General features: G+C 50.5%; 1 protein-coding gene across 1 annotated transcript; it reads right to left on the reverse strand.

Annotated features, from left to right (window-relative positions):
• Nucleotides 1-1,222: 1,222 nt before the first annotated feature.
• BATF (basic leucine zipper ATF-like transcription factor) lies at nucleotides 1,223-16,325 on the reverse strand. Its single transcript, XM_033063400.1, has 5 exons — nucleotides 12,276-16,325; nucleotides 11,071-11,241; nucleotides 6,079-6,427; nucleotides 4,187-4,291; nucleotides 1,223-1,872 (listed from the first exon to the last, which is right to left on the reverse strand). The coding sequence occupies exons 3-5, from the start codon at nucleotides 6,142-6,144 to the stop codon at nucleotides 1,666-1,668; spliced, it is 378 nt and encodes a 125-aa protein (XP_032919291.1). The 5' UTR covers nucleotides 6,145-6,427; nucleotides 11,071-11,241; nucleotides 12,276-16,325; the 3' UTR covers nucleotides 1,223-1,665.
• Nucleotides 16,326-20,069: the final 3,744 nt, after the last annotated feature.

Consider the following 20,069-nt stretch of genomic DNA (forward strand, 5'->3'; position numbering starts at 1 on the left):
CTCTGACCATGGTGCTTCGCATGCTGGCACAGAAACTGGAGGCAGGAGGCTAACAAACCTCTGAACAGACCATGGCAGGAGAAATCACAATGCTACCTGCACCTATCCTGAGGACAGCTTGCTGAGAGACAGCAGTATTTGGTTATCATCTTGCTAGTGCAAACCAGAGAGAGAAAATGTGTACAGCACAGCACTTTACAGACTTTACCCAATCACTCTTGAGGGCTATGATGATGGGCCAGAACCCATCTGGAATTAGGCTACTTCTCTATGCCTGCAAGAAGGATATCTACAAATTTGGTCTATTTCCCTCATTTAAAAGCCTTCATCAGCAGCACTGCTTGTGGTACTCTATGCTGAAAAAAATGCAGCTGATGCGCCTTTAAGATGGCAGCAGTCCTGAGCCACTGTTAGCAACAGAGCCACTGGCAGGTGGGCTTCAGCCTTGTGTATGGGCTGGGGCTGCTAAGTGGGCTGCTGGCTGGTGTGGGCTAAGGTGCAGAGACTGCCTATGGACTGGCTTGTGTTTCCAGTAAATCAGACTGAGAAGTACCTATCTACTCCTCTCTGACTTTCAGGTTTCATCTGTTTCAATGCATGAGGTAGAGCAGCAGCCTTTTGTGGAGCTGTGAGAGATGAGCAAGGGAGAAGAATGTAGGCTGTAGATACATGCCTTAGCAGGGTACCTTGGAGCAAGAGTCCTACTAGGTCCTGCTTCTCCTATGCACTCCAGGAAAACAGCACCAGCTCCATCCATGCCATGATGCTCCCTCCCACCTGTGCTGCTGGCCAAACTGAAGGGTCCACCAGCCCACCAAGACCTGCCTGTGAGCTGACACAACATGGCAGTGCACCTGGACACATGCAAGGGGAGCATGTGAGGCATAGCCAGTAGCGGGGAGCTGAGAGGGTCAGCAGGGAAGAGACCTGTGATCCTACGTGACGTGTCACACTCATTAGCCAGGTCCAGCCCTGCAGCAAGGAGGGACCCATCCTCCCCAGGGACCCCATCACCCCACAGACCATTGTTCTTCAGCCTGCCCTGCCTATGTGCATGCCCTCCACATCTAAACGTGGGGCTCTGGTTGCTGGCTCTGGATTAGATTCCTGTGCATGCAGAGCTGTTTTCTGGGCTACATGTTCTCCCTTCCTGCTGCCTGTGTCTTCATTGTATCATGCCAGGCCTTAGGAGTGACTCAAATCCCATTTTGGAAACCAAGAGTTAAGCATTTTCAATCTTTATTTTACAAAAATAAACCAGTTTTGCCCTGACACTCTGTGGCCCCCAACCTTCCCCTCCACCCCTGCTTCCTTTCCTCTTCCTGGAGGTCTGGCTGTTGTGTGCCACAACCAGCTGCTCTTATGGAGGCTGCTGGTGCCGCACACTCCTGTGAGTGTCCCCAAACAAGGACCAGAGAAAGGGGTTGGTCCTCTTTTGTGACTGCCTCCTCCTCCCAGAATCCAAGCTGAAAACTGTCCAAAGATGCCTCATGGTGACTCTGCCATTTCTGCACAGGGAGCAAGTCTTAGGCAAATCACTCAGAATACATACTTTAAGAAGGAATGTCCGTCTGTCCTACTCCTTCCCTTGGATGGAAAAGCAAGCCCCACGAAGTTATTTCTTGCCATCAGTGGAGCTGGCAGGCTGCTGTCCTGCTGGCTGGCTCAGTGCTGGAAGCGTGGGGAGCTAATGTGGGGCTGGTGAAAAGAGTGTGTGGCATAAAGCACTTCTGGAGGTGGTGGAGGGGATGTCAGGATAGAGCAGAGTGGTTCATGGGAGTTCAGCATCGAGGTGAAGTGCTTCATTTCCTCTGTCAGCTGCTTGATCTCCCGACGCAGGGCAGCATTCTGTCTCTCCAGGTCTTCACTCTCCTGAGGAGACAAAACCACAGGGGCTTCCTCAGCATGGTACCCACAGGGATGAGCTAGGGACACGAGGGCTGTGGACTTTCACCTCTCTGCCCCGCAGAATTTCCAGAATGATATATTTCTGGTAAATTCATCACAGAGCCACGCCTGGGCAAACCCTCCTCCCCCAGCTGGCCGGGCCGGGTGTGGGTGCGATGCCGGCAGCCTCAGCCACGCTCCCCGGCTCCGGCTTACGAGAATTGACTGCGGCTTGCTCCCGCCCAGGCTTTCTCGCTCCCTCTCTTGCACACACACATCTCCGGGCGCTTCCCGGGCAGCCCAGCCCCCGAGGGAGAGCACGTTGAATAACCGCCGTCTTTAACCAGAAACCACCTGCCACAGGAAACCTGCCATGGCCCTGGAAAGAAGAGACTCACTGCTTCCTGCTAGCAGCCGAGGAAAGCAGCAGCACGATGGGGAGGAAGGGGAGACGCTTGAGTCAGAAGAAAAGAGAAACTAAGGCCTCAGAAGAACTGAATTAATACTGGTATTAATGAGAATAACAACAAAGGGGTTCGTAATGATGCTCAGCCTTGTCTCAACAATACTGAGAGCACCAAAACCTTTGCTACCTCTGCTTCTGCTGAAGTGCAGCCAGCTCCAGGCTGAAGCATTGCAGGCATCAACTGACCCTGGAGCCAGCAGCCTGGGCAGGAGCAGAGGATTGGAAACTCAGCTGAGAGAGCTAAAGCAAGACCAAGCACTTGGAGGTTCTGGAAAGTTGCAGCTTTGCTTGGCAAAGCAAACCTTCTGCTTGCCCCTCTGCTGCTACACTGATTCCTGATGGTGCTCACTCTGTGCATAGGTTGAAATGCACCCAGCAATTACAGCTGCTGTCACAGCGGGAGCTCACTCAGCAAACAGCACCTCTCAGGTGTGACCTAATGGTTTGGAAATCATGAACTCAGGAACTGATGGAAATCACCCAGAGACCAGGAGTCCCAGCTTTCCCATTATTCATTCCCTTCAAAACTCAAGCTAGAAAACCCTGGGGCAGATGGAACAGGTGGCTCCTTTCATACCACCATAGCTCAAAATTATCCATGCTTTTCTGTGAAGAACCACATCAGAAAAACAAAATCCCTGATGCAGAATTGACCAAAGGCAAAGAGTGCTCAGGGAATGAACCCAGGAGCAGCAGGGGGTCACTGTCCACTGGAATTAAAAAAAAACAAAAACTGGCAGAAATTTACCATCCATCATCTACTTACCTCCCTGCATTTTTTCATCTGCCTGTTGGGGTCCAAACTGGACTTAGCCCCACTGCCCCACCCTATTGGGAGGGCAAGGACTGTGTGCTATCAATGCTAGCTGACCTGTAGAAATCTCATAAGCAAGTGGTTTGTTTTCTGCTCTAAGAAAAGCAGCCCAATCCTGCTTGGTGCACAGCTAGGCACAGTTTTCCTTCTCACCTGTCTGAGATACAGTTGTCCAGAGCCATTGCTGCTGGCTGATGTAATGCAGTCAGCCTAGAGCCATGTCAGCTCTAAAAGGTTCATCAGCTACTGAGAAAAGAGTGAAATCTCTGTCTTAAACCTAGCTCCAACCATGGACTAAGGGCACTATGTAAGGAGCAAGGTTCAGAACTGGATTCTCAAGAATTATTTCCAACAATGGGAATATGAAGACTGCTAAATCAAAGAATATTTTTTCGAACATGAGCTCAACTACCACTTTTCAAAGGACAGCCAAGCCCAGCACAGGAATAATGACGGTTTCTGGTCACTGCAGGCTGCATGTTCTTTATCCCTCCTACATGGGGTGACACTTATCAATGTGCAAAATGCAGAGCACCTCAGCCCTTATGCTCTAACATTGACTACATATTCCTGCCCAAACACACACAGCCAGAAGTGACCATCCTTCCTGAAAGGGAGACATATAATTCTTCACACCAGGAAGAGCTGTTGGGGGTCCCCACAGTGCCACAGAAAAGTATCTTTGAATGCTGTTGCACCTACGCATAAGTGGTGGCATGAATGTCAAACCTGGGGAGAGCCAACCCAAGTGAGACTGTGCTATCAAAGAGCTCAGTCAGAAGAGGCTGGGAAAGGAAATCAGTAATGAAAGAGTGAGAGATAAAGATGGATTCAAAACTAGGTGCAAAACTAAACACTTCAGTGGCAGTCATGCTAGGCTGTGTGCTCTCACTGCAAGCGCTGATTTCTACATCCTGTCCTGCCTCCACTGAGCATCTCTGCTCCAAGTCCCAGTGGAAAAGCAACTTGTCTCCTATGAGTCCTCAACACCGGGGATGAGAAAGGGTGGGAGTGCTCACCAAGTGCAGTGTGTCTGCTTTTTGGGTCTGCCTCAGGCGGCTCTTCTGGGCAGCAATGCGGTTCTTCTCCCTCCTTTGGACTTTCCTCATGTCATCAGAAGAGTCCTAGGGAAACAAGGAATGGAAATGACTGGGTAATTCTCTCCTTCACCCTTCCCCTGCAGGGCAGTAGTTGAGAAAGGGACACAGCAGATAACATTGAAGCACAGGACACACCCTCAACACCAGTATAAAGCTGTAGCCCAGGGGATATGTGATGCTTTTAGTACCCCTGTTGCAGGAGGGGCACTTCTGACATCCTTGGGGATCCCAGCACAGCCAAGAAATGATCACTCTCCCTTCACCAACACACTGGCCTGGGATATAGTTTGATGGACCAGAGAAAGAATCTCCCCTTGGACAAAAGACAATTCGAATTATTGTATAGAAAACCTTTTCCTTTCCTGTCACTCTGTAGGGTAATGGCACTGCAGACATTACAGCTCCTTGGATATACCATTTTTCCAGATATTCAGCCTGTGTTTTCCTCTTTTCATCCCTGTAAGTCCCTCCCTTCTCCATCATCCTTCTGCCTCAGGCTTTATTTGTTGCAGACCCTCACAACAAAACATGGTCCCTGCTTTGTTTAACTAGACAGACTCTGAGCTATTGTTTTTAACACAAATCTTATTTGCTCTACCTCTCTGCTCCCTGTCCTTGCTCTTTTCTGGAGTCCTCTGTTAGCAATGCCTGCAGTGCTGACTGCAATACCCCCAAGCCCCTTAGGCAGGGGAGAACAGAGGTCTCTAGGCTTTAGGTCATGAGATTCATGCACCAGCCATTCTCTGCTGAGATCCAGTCCTTCTGCTGCCTTCTGACAGTTGAAACTGTCACACAGACTTTCATCTTCTATTTTCATATTGCACTGCCCCTCTTGTGGACTCTAACATTCACACCACCACTTCTCCACAAGACTACAAAACTCAGCCACAAAAGTTATCTTCCCAGCCCATCTATCTGTCCACATCCTCTCCCCCCTCCCCCAACCCAAGATATTTTTCTTTGAACTTAACCGTTGTATCCTTTCCTTCAATACCCTGAAAATGTCTCAGATATAGCAGCTCCCATATCCTGCATCAAGTCCAGTCTCTATCCTTTGGAAAACCTTGTGCTTTATCCCTGTCTTTACCACGATGCAAGCCAGGATGCATTCCCATCCTTGTTTGGAAGTGAAACATCATCTGCCTAGATGAACCCCAAAATTTCTGAGCAAAGTCTCAGGCACGTGTTCATGTTGCCAGCCCTAGAGAAATATCAAATGATAGATAAAATAAAGTTTAGCCAGAAAAGGCAATGAGAATACCTCAGACTTGTGTATTTATCTACCAGCAAAAGACCTACCATTAAGGTATGCCACACAACACAACAAAATCCCTCTGTGAAGCATCACTGACATGAAAAACTGCTGAGGCTGAACAGTAAAGGAAGCAGATCCAAAGTAGCAGGGTTTTTCTGGGTCCTGAGTGAGGTCCACAGAAGCAGGCAGGTTACCCCCAACCGCTCTGATCCACGGCTAGGAGGTGCCTGCTCAGGCTCCTCACCAGAGCACCAGGTCACACCAAAGCTTCCTGCCTGCCTGGCATGTATCACAGTGTGGGTCCTGGGCCCCCAGCTGCCCCTGGTATAGCCCCAGGTAACCAGGTCATCTCTCTCTGCCCATACCCAGCTCAGTGGCTGGAGCTTCTGCCAGGGCCCTTGGCTGAGCCCTGCATCTCTGTCCCCACAGCCATTCTTAGAAAGCTCTGCCATATTGCACTGTGAGAACACTGACAGTGGGTGCCACCCTACTTCCTTCTCACCCGTGGCCCACCCTGAAATAGCTGGGGAGAGCTGGAGAAGAGCCCCTGCTTTACCTGCTTGCTGGGAGGGGGAGACTGGCTGAAGCTGCTGGAATCACTGCTGTCGGAGCTGTGGGGCATGGCTGCTGTTTCTGGCTCCCAAGGTCTCTTCAGCTTCCTTTGTGCTCTTGGTGTGCCTGCTTTCTGTCTTGCTTCTCTGCCTCTCCTCTGTCCTCCTCTGTCACCTCTGATGTGGCCCTTGGCTCCCTGCTCTCACCTGTCCCAGAAGCACTCTGTCCTCCTGCCCAGCACGACACTTTCGCTGCCTCTCCTCTCAGAGCCTCTGCACCTTCCCTTTAGGTCTCAGCCTCCTGTGGTTTCTCAGAACCTCAGGGATGCAAGCTGAAAGTCACGTGGCCGGAAACTTTAAGGCAAAGAAGAAAAGTCAGAGAAAAAGAAAAAAAAAGTTTAAACCAATTGAAAAAAAAAAAAAAGAAGAAGAAGAAAAAAAAGCACATCTGGGAAAAATGAGCTTCAAAATAGCCTGAAAAACCCCCGAAAAACACCTTCAGGCAGTTGAAAAACAACGCGATGGGTTTTCTCTGAGACAAACAGCAGAGATGGAAAGGAAGAAAAGCCCCAGCTCTGGCTGTGAAACTTGGACCCTCAAAGGAGGGCAGTGCGGAGGAGGTGACACTGGGAGCCCCAGAAATTCCAGGGGCACTGTGTCCCATGCCAGCCCTATGCAGGCAGGAGGTCAGTCCAGCCCCAGGCAACCTCAGTCACCCCAAAGCAGCTGAGGAAATTCCCAAGCAGCCACACGTCTCTCCACAACCCTCCCACCCCCTCCTGCCACCCCCGACACTACTGACGTGAGTCCCGGGGAGGGGACGGGTGCCCTCAGCAGGTGCCACATAAACACTGCTTGTGCAGGTGGTTCACATGGGCACCGTGTAGCACCATGTAAGAAGAAAGGCTCAGCATCATAGAACATTTGGACTGGATTGGGTAGGATTAGTATTTTCTATAAAGCGAAGCTATTTAGCACTTTAAAACATTCATTAATGACCTATAAGGGAATATCAGCCCTGGCAGACAAAGTACTGGAAATATAAGAATCTATGGATCAGCCTAAGCAGATAGCAGCAAGGAGAATCTGCTTTGGACTCCCTTCTTCATCCCCCAGTCTGTGCTCTCTGGGACTACTTCTATCCTTAGTACAAGCCTAGAAGACTGAAGATGTGCAATCAGCCCCTAGGACAGCAGTGCTTCAGGGGTACCCTCAGAGTACCCCATGCTAGCGGCTCTGGAGGCGACAATGCAGGAGTAGGAAGTGCCAAAGCAAGGACCATTTGCTTTCTGATCTGCTCAAGTCACCAGATCCAGCAGGGTGAGCCAGGGCCACATCCACAGACACGACTTTGGAGTTGCTAAGTTCTTGCATGTGCAGTAAGGAGCAGATCTAGAAACAGGTATGAACCTATGCACAGTAACCCACTTCTGTGGAAAAACAGCAATTCCCAGTTCCCAACTTACTGGTTTTTGTTGTTTGTGCGTCCTTGGGTTGAGTTTCTCCTGCCTTAGGCAGGAACAGCTAGCAAGGCTCAGCAGCAGGACATAGGTAAGGGCGCTTGAGATGCAGTTATCATTTGGGAGAGTATTGGAAATAATTTCTGTATTGCAGCACAGAAAAGGTACTTGCAGAGAAGCACATGTTTGGAACACAGCGCAGACTTGCATGGGCACTGCTAGCATTTCTTCCCATCCTCGCCACTCATGGAGCCAACATAGGAGCAAACATGGCCAAATCAAGAACAGCCCAGGGCTGGCTGCAGGCTGGATGGCTCAGGGAAATCTCCTGACTTAGCTGTACTAGCGAAATTTGACCCATTTCCCTCTTTAGAAACATCCTGTGGCACTGGTGTTCTACTCTTAGCTCTTTTATCTGAACATTTCACAGTATTGAGTGTGTTTTTCCTCCTGGTGTGCTATATGGAAATTCTGGGATCCACCACACTTCTTAATATGGCTGCAAGGGTTTGCTTGGCATGACCCACACAGAGGGACCCAATTTCCTGGAAGTGCAGCCCCCCTGTAGCACACAGGGCTCTTCTGGTGCAGCTGGCTCCAGAAATGGGGTAGCAAAGGCATTGGTGAGGTGAGGGGTGTTGAGTTCAGGCCTCCCAAGGCACTGGCTAGCAGCACAACCCTTGAAGGATCAATTAGCTGGCTGCATTGCTACACTTCCTCTGAACTATGCAACCCTGTGCAGCACTTTCTTTCCAGGAAGATTCCCACTCTCCTGAGAAAACCACACTCCTCTGCTGCTGAGCAGGTCTCAGAGCCTGGCCTGTCCTGCTCTGCAGGCTGCTGGATGGAGGGAGTTCCTTCCTCAGAGAAAAATATCCTTGTTCCATTATTGGACAAATTAGCTGAACTCCTTCCTTTTGTACCCAGCAGGGCCAGTGTTGGGAGGCAGTTATGACAGTGGCAGGGCTGTTGGCAGAAGGTGGTGAGGGAAGCTGAGTGTCCTGGCAGGAGCTGGATGGTCAGTGCAAAACTGTCTGGAATGTGGCTGTGGCAAAGGCTGTTCTATGATCCACTGAAGGAAGGTTTTGAGTGCACCTTGGTTTGCCCAGAGCTCGGCTTTTATTAATAGCTGATGAAGATACCTAGGAGAGAGCAACAGCTTGGGAGAGGGTTTGGACACTTGGTCTTTCTGAGCAGGACTAGGAGAGCATCTGTTTTCCTGCCTTGTGCAAAGACACTCCTTTCCCTTGAACTGGCCATGATGTTAATGAATTCCTGCCACTTATGAACAAACAAGCATCTGCAAGTGAGACAAGTGTCTCCTGGTGGGAAGGTGGGCAGAGCCTTCACAATGCTTCTCTGGGCTGGACCCATGTTGTCTCCTCACAGGCATTGAGAGTACCCTGCCATTTCCCTGGTCAGAGATCCCCCAATCCAGAACAGCAGAAACCACCAGTATGGCTCCACCAGCATTTGCTCACAGCTTTGTGGGAACTGACCTGAGCACCTGCTGCAGGCACAGCATGGGGAGCTGATTTCCTGCTGCCTCTGCCCAGGCTTTCCCCCTCTTTGAGGGGGAGCTTCAGGAGTCAGTCTCCTAATCTCTGTGCTTGACTTAGGTCACTAAATTTACACTGTGAATAACATTCCCTGACTTTCTCTCTGGGATCATTTAGTTTTCTTTGATCTTAATCACAGGAGCTGTGAAATCACTGTCAGTGGCACTGGAAAAACTCATCAGTGCTAGGCTACTGCTATACCAGCAGCTTCATAGAGAAAGGATGGTTCCAGAGATTTTCAGGGGATGGGACCAACCAGTCCTGTACTTGTCCCTTGCAAATTACAGCCCGCAATCCTTGTTTTCCCGGGACAGAGTGGCTGCAGGGACTCCGGAGCCTGGGCTTAAGTGTGATCTCGGCTGTGGAGAAATGGTTTGAAAGCAGCAAGATGCAGTTCAGCAAGAACAAAGGCAAATGTAAAGCAAAGCGAGCTGTAGGTAGAAGATCTGGAGAATAACTGGTGGGGCAGTAGAATAGCAGGGGAAAATCCAGGGGTTACAGAGCACTGAAAACCAAAGATTCAACATCAGCAATGGGGTCAGGTATCAACTTGGGGTTCTGGGGCAAGGCAGAGGAGATGACTGCCTTGTGCTGCCTGTGCAGGACATGTTTGGAGTTCCAGGCCAAGAAGTGCAGTAGTCTGGAAGAAAACAATACAAAGGATAAACACACAGAAATATTGCCCAGACAGAAAGGAGTGAAGAAGTTGTGCCCATTCAGCCTAGAAAAAAGAAGTCTTGGGGGTGGGAAGTGGGTGGTGAGGAAGGAACAGTCTTTCACGTGTTGTAATGGAAAGGGTGGTCAGCTGGTTTCTGTGCAGTCAGAGCAGGGTAAGAAGCAACAGGCTCCAACTGCAGCAGGAAAGATGGAGGTCTGACTTTCGAAGCAAGATGAGGTTAGGAAGACCTTGGGACGGGTAATTCTGGAAAGTTATTCAAGCCCTTTTATATGAAGTGGTTAGGAGGAAACCTCTCTCAAAAGAAGTCCAGGTTGAATCCTGCCTCTGTGGGATGTATTATGTTATGAGTTATGTTGCCAGGGTTTAAATAAGGAAAAAAAAATAAAAAGGGGGAAAAAAAAGCACTACTAGGATGGGTTTCTCAGAACCAAGAGAGCACATGAGGTGTTTTTCAACCAGCACTTTTGCTTCAAAGCCTCTTTCCCTATGTCCCACCTGTGCAACCAGATTCTTCAGCACAAGTGGGTGCTGGAGTTTCCTTGTAAACCTGCTGCTCCAGAGCTCTTGCTTGCAGCAGGCTTATGACAGCAGCATTCAAAACAGCTTCTCAGCCCATCCACCTCACTCATCTCATTTGCACAGCCATTCAGTGCATAGTGCTATTTAAAAATCCAGCCTAGAGCAGTTACCAACTTCAGCCTCCTGTAAACCACCGAGGTTGTTTCTGCTTCATATGCAGCATTTTATGCAAATAATTTCTTACAATATTTGGACATTTTTGCAACAATTTATCATCTCTCACATGAGTTTGAAGACTTTTGCACAGAAATCAGCGCTGAGATGTTACATGAATGGGTGCATTGAACAAAGTCCCTGCTCTCCACCAGATTCTTCTGCCATGTCCTGCTCTGCCAGCAGATGTTGTCTTATCTGCAACGTGTGCAGCTTCCCTAGTCTCTGTCACCAGGGCTATTTCATCTTGACTGAGTTGAGTGTGAGAGTGAGGTTGTGCCAGGAGAGCTGAAGCACAGTCCCACCAAATTCCTCCCACTCGGCACAGAGCAAACACCAACACTTTCAGTCCTTATTGAGTGCAACCAGCCAATGCACAGGAAACAGGTACTTTACACCCGGAAAGTTGATAAATGACAAGGGCTCTAAGTCAAGCACTCAAAATTGTGGAAATCCCATAATTAAATCCCTAAAGCACACTACATTTATGCCCTCATGCTGTGTAAGATGTTGTGCTCTGTAGCTGCATGATCCACTAGGGTTTATTCCCTGGGATAGTCATGTTACCTTCATCTTGTCCTGCAGTCAGCGTGCTCCAACATCCTGCTTTTCCATTTCTTCACAGACTCTTTCTAATACTCATCGCTTCAGCACTGAGTGCTTCAGGGTAATAAATGAAGCTGTTTTTTAAGCCACCTTTTCAGGTCCAGAGCTGGAGATGAGAGCATGGAGTTACACCTATTTAACAGGTAATAAAAAATAAGAGATAAAAGAGATTTAGGTCATAAGTACTCATTCATTTTAGATACACATTTTGAACCAACTAGGATCTAAATTTTTTGATGGTTTTATCACTATTTAGCACTTAGTACTTAGTTTAGTCAAACCCCAGATCCTGATGTCTGAGACTGCATCTGCAATCTTTAGCACTTCTCTAAAGCAGCTTGGGAAATGAGGAAGATGCAGCTGCTCCTATGAAAGCTCTTGCTTATGTGGCTCACCAACTCACACAGTAACTTCGAGGCAGGGGCAGACACAGACCCAGCTCTCCAGGGAGGCATCAGCTGTCTGCCCAGGAGAATCACCTTTCTTTCTACAGTCTCTTGCTTCACCAACTTGACAGGTGCTAAGAAAGGAGGCAGCCTAGCTGTCCAGCTTATTGCTACCTCCAGCCAAGGTCCAGCCTGGGTGCTGAAGATGTGGAAATCCAGGGCAAAATGCATGAAGTGATCATATGCACAAGGCAGCTGAAGCTAGGCTGCCCAGGCAAACCCATTTCCGGCAATTTCTAGGTCTTCAGTACTTGGCTTTGTCACTTTTATGTGGGTTTTTTTGAATGTCATTAGTAATGTTTTTTTTTTTATTTTTTTTTCTTTTTTTTTCTTTTTTTTTATTTTTTTTTTTATTTTTTTTTTAACTACATATTTTAAAATAAGGAAACTGTAGAAAGAAAATGCCAAATGTGCTAGTTTTCCAGATAAGGACACCAAGCTCCAGGTACATGGGGTCCATCTGACCCTACTGGAGAGGAAGAGGCTAGAGCTGAAGGGTTGACAGGAGGTTGGCAAGGTCAGACCTCCTGCACATACGAGAGTTTCAGTCTCAAGACACCGATTATTAGAGTTCACCCCAGGCTATTTTGAAGGGATGAACCACATTCTTCTTCTCCTGTCCTGTACAGATCTACTGGTTGTGTATTTAGTTGAGCAACCTCTAATCTGTTCCTGCAAGGACTTGGCAGCTCATGAGCAAGTACTCAGATGTACACTTACAAGAGTCTCCAGGTCAGCAGATCTCAAACCCTGGTAGGGTACATCCACCCAAGGCCAAACTTCCTCTCACTGCTGTCTTCACAGGCCTCGTCTACCTTCTGGGATCAGTCAAAAATGAACCAGATTACCCAGCTGCGCTTGGGACACTGAAAAGGTTCAGCTACCAGACGCCCCCCAGCCACCCAGGGTTTCTCTGCTTCCGCTGCCTGGGCTGAGCCCACCTTGAACTATCCAAGCGCATGGAGCGGTGTGTGGAGGGCGCAGATGTTGTCTGACGGTTTGACTCATCTCGGTGGCAGTCTCGTTCGGTGATGATGGGGAAGGCCCAAAGAGGAAGGGCAGTGACCCGTTTAACCAGAAGGGCTGATCCACCCAGGGGTAGACTTACTGGTGATGGCAAGGGGCCATGCCCCCAGCTTCCTTTGTGCTTCCCAGTGTGTGCATTTCCAGGCAACACAAGAGCAGGAGAGGTACGTGTGGCTGTTCAGCCTGGCCACAGTGGCAGCAGGACTCAACCTTAGAAATCTGCTACTGCTGCAGCGAATCCAACTGCAACAACCAAGGAGCAAAAATTGTGCTCCCGGGGGATGAACAATGCCTGATGGAGGGTTTGATGTTCACAGGGCTTTGGTTGAAGCCATGATCCATGGCATGGGGGTGGATGGTGCCTCTTAAATTAATACATGACTCTTGAGTGTATTACGTTGCTGCTTCATTACTCCATTCAGAGGAAAATGTCCTTCAATGCCACCCATCACCACAAAACACGTTCAAGACTCCCAGGGATTGAGTACAGCTTATTTAGGGTATATTCTTGCTGACAGACTCTGAGACAACCATCTTGGCAGGAGATGTCTGTGAACAACACTCATGCTAGTACTGTACTTTCACCCCAATGGGATCTGCTTCACTTTTGGATTACAGGGGTGTGTACACCAATTGTGCCTTCTCTCCACCTCATTTGGTAGGAACAGGAGCTTCCCAAATCCTTCCGCTCCCACAGCATGATTGGAGGAGGTGTTCAGCATAAGCAGCTGCACCGACAGGCTCGCATGCAGTGAGCTTGTGCCCAGGCATGTGTGGTGCTTGTACAAGCAGTGCTGGAGCCCAGCACGTCAGAGGCAGCGTGGGGGAAGAAAGGCAGCGTGGGGCAGAGTGGCACAGGGGAGCTGTGCAGAAGGTACACTTGGTGCCTGTGCAAGTAGCACTGAATGGCAGACTCACACTGGCAGAGTAACCAAAACACACAAATGGATATAAGCCCCATCAGCCTGGACAGTGCACTGGCACAGGCTGTCGCACCCTGGCACACACAGCCCTGCCTGCTGCCAGCTCTCTGGGAGACAACCCAGAGTCCCAGAGCAGGCTGCTGGGGGAGGCAGCAGCAGGACTGAGCCCCTGACCCAAACCTGGTTCAACCCCCAGAGCCCCCAGGCAGGGCTCTTCAATGCCTTTTTTAGAGAAACACAAGGAAGGAAGCCCATGGTCAAACACCCAAACACCAAGGGAGGATTTGCTTAGTGCTCGTTCTTTCAGAGGGTTTGTAAAATCCCACAAGTTTCCCCAGGCAGCTCAGAGCAGCAGATGGATGGCGGGAGAGGGAGCACTTTCAGATGATCATCAATCCTGTGTTTTCCACCCTTGCATTTTGGTATTCTGACAAGAGAAAGGTGCTCTGTAATCAGTCTCCTGGGACATGGCTACTTTTCGTACAGCTTTGTATGTGGCTGCCAACCCCACTGCCCAGACACAGGTGACCTGCAGCCTCCCATGGCACCTCATCCTTCACAGTGCTTTGGAGGTGGGAGGAGGGAGAGGTGCTACACCCTAAGCCATGCCAGCAGTGATGGTGCAAGGCCTTGACTTGAAGACTTGGTCCTCCTGGTGTCAATAATAATGCCAAAATTGGTTTCAAAAAAGGGACAGGAAAATAGAAGCTCCTTGCCACCATTCTTTACCTTAAGCCCAAAGTAGATGTCCAAGAATCATGCCATGTTTTATCTTATTTAAGCCAAACTTTTTTACTTCAGTTTTGGGTATCCTTGTTTTTCATATCAATACCTGATTCTTTGTGAGCCATCTGAAACTGTTGGCCAGCAGGGCATCTTGCCCACCTGCACAAACCAGTCTGCTGGCTCTCTGAGAAGTGTGTCAGTTTACCAGTGTGAAATGAGCTGTCTTTCCATTTCTTTGAACATCTTGTGAGGGGGTGAGCAGAGGAACAGACTTATCTCTAAGCCAGGAATTGCTCTGCACATCTCTATCACGCGGCATTTCACTAGTTTCCAACTCTAAACTAGTGGGACTTTTAGTCCCTACATAGGGAAATTTTCCTGCAGCCCTAATTTAGGTCAGCACCATCTTTGGATGTCTATTGATTTCACAGCAAGGAAGACAGAAGCAAACACAGCAGCCCAGGGAAGCTACCCCGCATCTACCATGGCATCACAGCTATGAAGGATGGATGTACTCTTCTTCATCCCATTCCTCATGCAGCTTTCCCGCTGTCCCACTGCTGCACAGTGAGATGGACCCATCAGGTATCTCTATCTTAAATTTGGAGCACAGCCTTGAACCCTTTGGCACTCGCATCTAAACAACCCAGTTGTCAGCTGGCACTTAGGCACGTACCAGAGCATGGCTGGGAGAAATGCAGAGGTGCTGCTACCCCAGCATGTGAACTCAGCTGCCAAGCAGAGTAGGACTTTGCAGCCACAGCAGATGATTGCTGCCAGATGAAGAAATGTGCTGCTGCAAAGCCCTGCCCAAATGAGGCTCCATGTCACAAAGAGTACACTGGTTGCTTGCATTGCTCCTCAAACTTGTGCATATGATCCAGCAACCTGCAAGTATTCAACAGACAGCAGACCAGGTGCCTGCACCCACTTTGCCGACACAGAGGACACCTAGCACCTGCAGCTGAGGGGGTTTGTTTGGACCAATGAGTTTGGCTTTGCCAGCCTGTTACACTGGCTGCATGGGGTGCCATCATGCTGCCCAGTCATACAGCAATGCCAGCATGCACCAGCACCTGACTGTCTTAGACACTCATTCATTAGCTGCTGTCTGGAGCTAGATAGTGAATTAGGTCACTGCCTGCAGGGAAGGTCTGCACAGAAGAAAAGGGATGCCTCACTTGGCAAACACCTGCAAAATGCAGCAGTGCCTCTGCTTGGCACCCACGGAGTTTGCCTCTGTCACAGAAGTCAGTAGCCCACGTACTGAGAGGCACTTGTCGATACCCACATGTCAGCTCTAGAGCAAACTGCCTCTTGCTGCTTGTCTGGTCACCAAGCGTTCAGCACCACCTTGAGATGAGCTCTCAGTAGCCATTTTATCCTCAGCCAGAAACTATATGTTAGCCTGCTAGTGGCTCCATTGGATTTGGGAGCCCACAGGCCTGCGGCACACTTGCTGCCCAGTTCTTTCTGACAACCCCATGACATTTCAGCACAAGCAGGTATCCAGCAAATCCAGCCAGTCCAGATGATGCTGCTGGAATTGGGGCCATGGCAAAGCAGAGGCAGGAACTGCCGTGTCAGGAGTCAGGACTTCCCCTGAGAGTGTCACAGATGACAACTCAGCAAGTTCATTCTGCAGAAACTAGATAACATCAGCACAAGGTGGTGGTTACTGGCAAACAATCCTGTTCCTGAAGCTTCATCTGAGACGTGACAGGCTGCAGTGAAACCCTTTTGTCAAACAGACCCAAACTCTGCACTTGCTGAAAACCCACGTGGGCTTCTGGAAGTAATTTCATGCCGGTATTTCCTAGGAGCTCCAGGTAGCAATGCTGGGAGCCAGGGCTAGAAAAGTCCATCACCTTGCTAACAAAGGGCCCTTTTGTCTAGCAGAGTTCCTTGAACTAGACAGGGATGTAGAGCTGTCAGTCTTACCCACAGTGACCCATCTCCTGCCTTGAGTAGCAAAAGTCTTTCCTTCTCCACAGGGCCTAACCTTTCTCCAATCCCCATGGCACTCTACTTAGACTTTGTGCAAGTATAACAAGACATAAGACTGGAGAGAGGAAAGTCCTTCCTTCCTTCCTTCCTTCCTTCCTTCCTTCCTTCTTGGAAGTGACTGAAGTTCAATAAACCCCTTGGCAGGTGTTCTTAATCAGCATTAAAGTCATTCTAGTACAACTGGGCTCACTATTTACTCCTTGGGTAGGCTTTGCTCACAAAGAAATTATCAGCACAGGCAGTCATACCACTGACTGATGTACCAGATACATCCCTGAGCTGAAGTCTGCTTGAATTGGTCACTCCACTTAAAAAAGCCAAACCAAAGAAAACCCACTTTAACCCTGCAGCAAAGCATCTGAAGTAGAGTTTTTCACCACCAAATTAGCTCATCACTTTAGTTGATTGGGAATAACTCCTTGCTGACCCTGACAGACAAAACCAAAGGCTCAGTATCATTAAGTTCCCTCATCCCACAACCACACACTGCATCTTCAGCCCAAAGTGAGCCCCAGATGATGCACGGGCTGCAAAGCCTGGTTTTGGCCTTTTTGAGCTGCCCTGTGTCTCCCTGCTAGCCTCAGCACCAACTCCTTCACCACCTTCTCCCCAATTGTGTGGTGAGGAGCTGAAATGTCCGCACTGAGCAGGAGATCCAGCTGCGTGCAGACAGAGCCACTGAGGCTGTCATGGGCGCTGAGGCTTGGGGAAGCATCACAGGCACTGGTTGTGCCTGGAATTACAACTCAGTTGCAGTAGAGGAGTCAGCCTGAGCTGATAGGTGTTCCCAAGGCTTCTTCTCCTGGGGATTCAGATGCAGAGAAAAGGTGAACTCCAGCCATGATGTCATGGATGCCAGCCCTTCCTGGTGGCCCTGACCAGCAAGAACCTCCTGTTTGGAGGGAAGGATCTTTTCCTCATATGGAAATGTTGGTGACAGAGCTGCTGACAGCCCTCTGCCCATGGGGCTGGCCACACCTCTGACAGCAGTTGCCCTGCCTGCCTCCATCATCCACCTGGAAGATGACCCTGGCCACCCCACCAGCTGCATGGTGTGGGGAGACTCATGCCCCTAACCATGGACAAGTGACCCACACAGCTCTGAGCCCAGCAGGAGCATGATGCCTCCATGCAAAAATGGGATGCACATGGACCCATCCCTTTGCTTCCCTTGCCCGCCTCCCACCATCTTTTCCCCCCACTTCAATCACCAGCAACCACTGATCACAAATAAGCAAAAAGTGTGCAAAACGGAGCCAGGTGATGCTTCCAGGCTCAGTCATGGGCCGTGCTGGTGCCAGTAGTGTTCAGCAGAGTCCGGCACTCATGGTAATCAAAGCAGTTTCCGTGACTCTTGGTAAATATCAAGGCTGGGGATTTCTGGGGCTTGTTTTCCAGCAAGTTGAGCAGAAGAACCAATAAGGACAAAGACAAATGAATACCTGTTGCCCTTGGCTCAAAATGAAACAAGAGAGACAGGTCACTGGCAAAGGTTAGTTAATACCACATCCCACAGTGTTACGGAGTCTCCCTCAGCCAACTGACAAGAAGGGCAGAAGAGGCAATTTTTCATAGACAAAGTGAGAACAATACTGTGAAAACTGCAAAGTAATGACCCCCAAGCATCCTCTGCTGCAAGACAAGGGAGGGAGGGACTGGATGCCCCCGTTCCCAGGACTGCACACATACCTTCCCTACAAGGGGGTGGGGCAGTGGGCTGGGAGAGGAGGAGGAGGAAAGGAAGAGGGCCACAATGAAGCTTTGGGAGCACGATGACCTGCTCAACCTCTTTGGGACAAGCTGATTGCCAGAGGGAGGGGTGAGGAGCTGGCAAGACACAACCGGGGAAACTGAGTTCTTGCTGTCCATGGGACCTGACACTTGTCAGGGGTCAGCAAGAAGAAGAGAGTTGGGCATACAGTATAGAGCACTCACACCAAACTACCATAGCTGGACTCTCAGCCAGTTTATCCCCCCCCTGCCTCAAGCCTGGTGATTTTGGGCAAAGTGGTACCTGCCTTTCCTTAGGAGTGACAAGGAAAGGGTGGCTTTGCAGAGGGAACTGGGGTAGCATGCGAAGGGCACAAGCGAGCTGCTACAAGTATCTAAACAATGGAAAAGTAATGTGGCTCACCTGCCTGGGATCCAGGAAAAACATGGTATCACATCACTCTGGGGGGAGGTCTGGCCTCAACTACTAATGAGTGTGAGAAGTAGCACAGAGTTATGACCTGAAGGTGGATCTCACAAAAAATAAGATGGGTGTGACCTGGAGGAGGCTTGCTGGCACCCTGGAAATTCTTGCTGGTGGTCCTGGTTGTTAAGCTACCTCAGGTATCTCAGAAGCAGAGAGGCCTGCAAGTAAAATGGCCAGGAAACACCAGTGCTGCCAAGTGGTCTCACATGCTTAACAAGAACCAGCTGATGGAAGCATGGGATGGATGAACCATAGAACGACAGAAAGGTTTGAACTGAATGGGATCTTTAAAGGTCATCTAGTTTCAACCCCCTGCCATGCGCAGGGACTCCTTCCACTAGACCAGATTGCTCAGAGCCCTATCCAACCTGGCCATGAAGACTTCCAGGGATGGGGCATTCAACACTTCATTTCAAAAGGTTCTTATATACAATCCAAATCCTCTTTCAGTTTAAAACTTCTGTTCCTTGTTCTATCACCACAAGTGAAATGTCCCTGTACAGCTTACCCAGAGACTTTTAGGTACTGGAAAGGTGCTCTGAGGTTCCCCCAGAGCCTCCTCTTCTCCAGGCTGACGAGTCCCAAGAGTGCCGCCTTTTCTCATAGAAGAGGTGCTCTAGACCCCTACCCGTTGCTGCGGGCCCGCTCTGGCCCGAGAGCTCTCGGGGGCGGTCAGTGCTCGGAGCGCTCTCCCGAGCCGGGGCCGTGGCCGAGCGGGGGCGGTACCGGCACGGTCCGGGCCGTGGCCGAGCGGGGGCGGTGCCGGCACGGTCCGGCAGCACCGCCCGGCCCGGCCCCGCCGCTCCCGCGGCCGCGCGGCGCCTCCTGCCGGCAGCCCCGGCCCCGCCGAGCGCACGGCGGCTCTGTCCGCGCTCTGTCCGCGCTCGCTCCTGACAAGGCTCTGACCGCGCACGGCGGCTCTGTCCCCGCAGGGAGCGGTGCGAGGAGCAAGGACTCCGGAGCTGCCGGCACGGGGGGCGCCGGCAGAGGGACGGCACCTGCCCGGTGTCCGGGCACTGCCGCATCCCGCCCGCCGACGGGCTCCTGCGCGCCTGTCTCCAGACGCCTCGTGTGCGGGTTTGGGCGAGCACGGGAGAGCCTCAGGCTGGAGCAGTCAGAGAGCGAGACTAGAGCTGTGTGCCAGCAGCGACTGCCGTCCTCAGGGCTCCTGCGCCCAGGGCCAGCAACAGCGGCTCTACAATCAGCTATCGCTATCCACGGGAGGGATCCGTGTGTGCGTGTGTGTATGCCCCCCCGGGATGAGGGATGCAGCCCGACTGCGGTCTGGACCGGAGCGTGGAGCTGGCAACAGCCCCACAACTACCAGGCTACCGGCTCCAGCACCACCCGTGTCCCAGGAGTACGAGATCCCTCCAGCTCTGCTCCAGTAGTGCACCTCCACAGCACACCTAACACAGGATGGGGTGGTGTGGGCTGGCCAGGAGGCGGCTTCCTGGCCTTTGAGAAGTGTCACTTGACTTTTCCAAGCAAATCCACATTACCAGCCCGTGCATGAAGTGGATCCAAGTGCAAGGACACCGCCACAAGTAGAACCATGGTATTTTAGGTTTGGGAGCATGTTCTGACATGTGGCAACACAGGCTGTGCCTGGCACAGCCCTCTGCTCTGGCCATG

This window comes from Catharus ustulatus, chromosome 6 (assembly GCF_009819885.2).
Source record: "Catharus ustulatus isolate bCatUst1 chromosome 6, bCatUst1.pri.v2, whole genome shotgun sequence".
Lineage (NCBI taxonomy): Eukaryota > Metazoa > Chordata > Aves > Passeriformes > Turdidae > Catharus > Catharus ustulatus.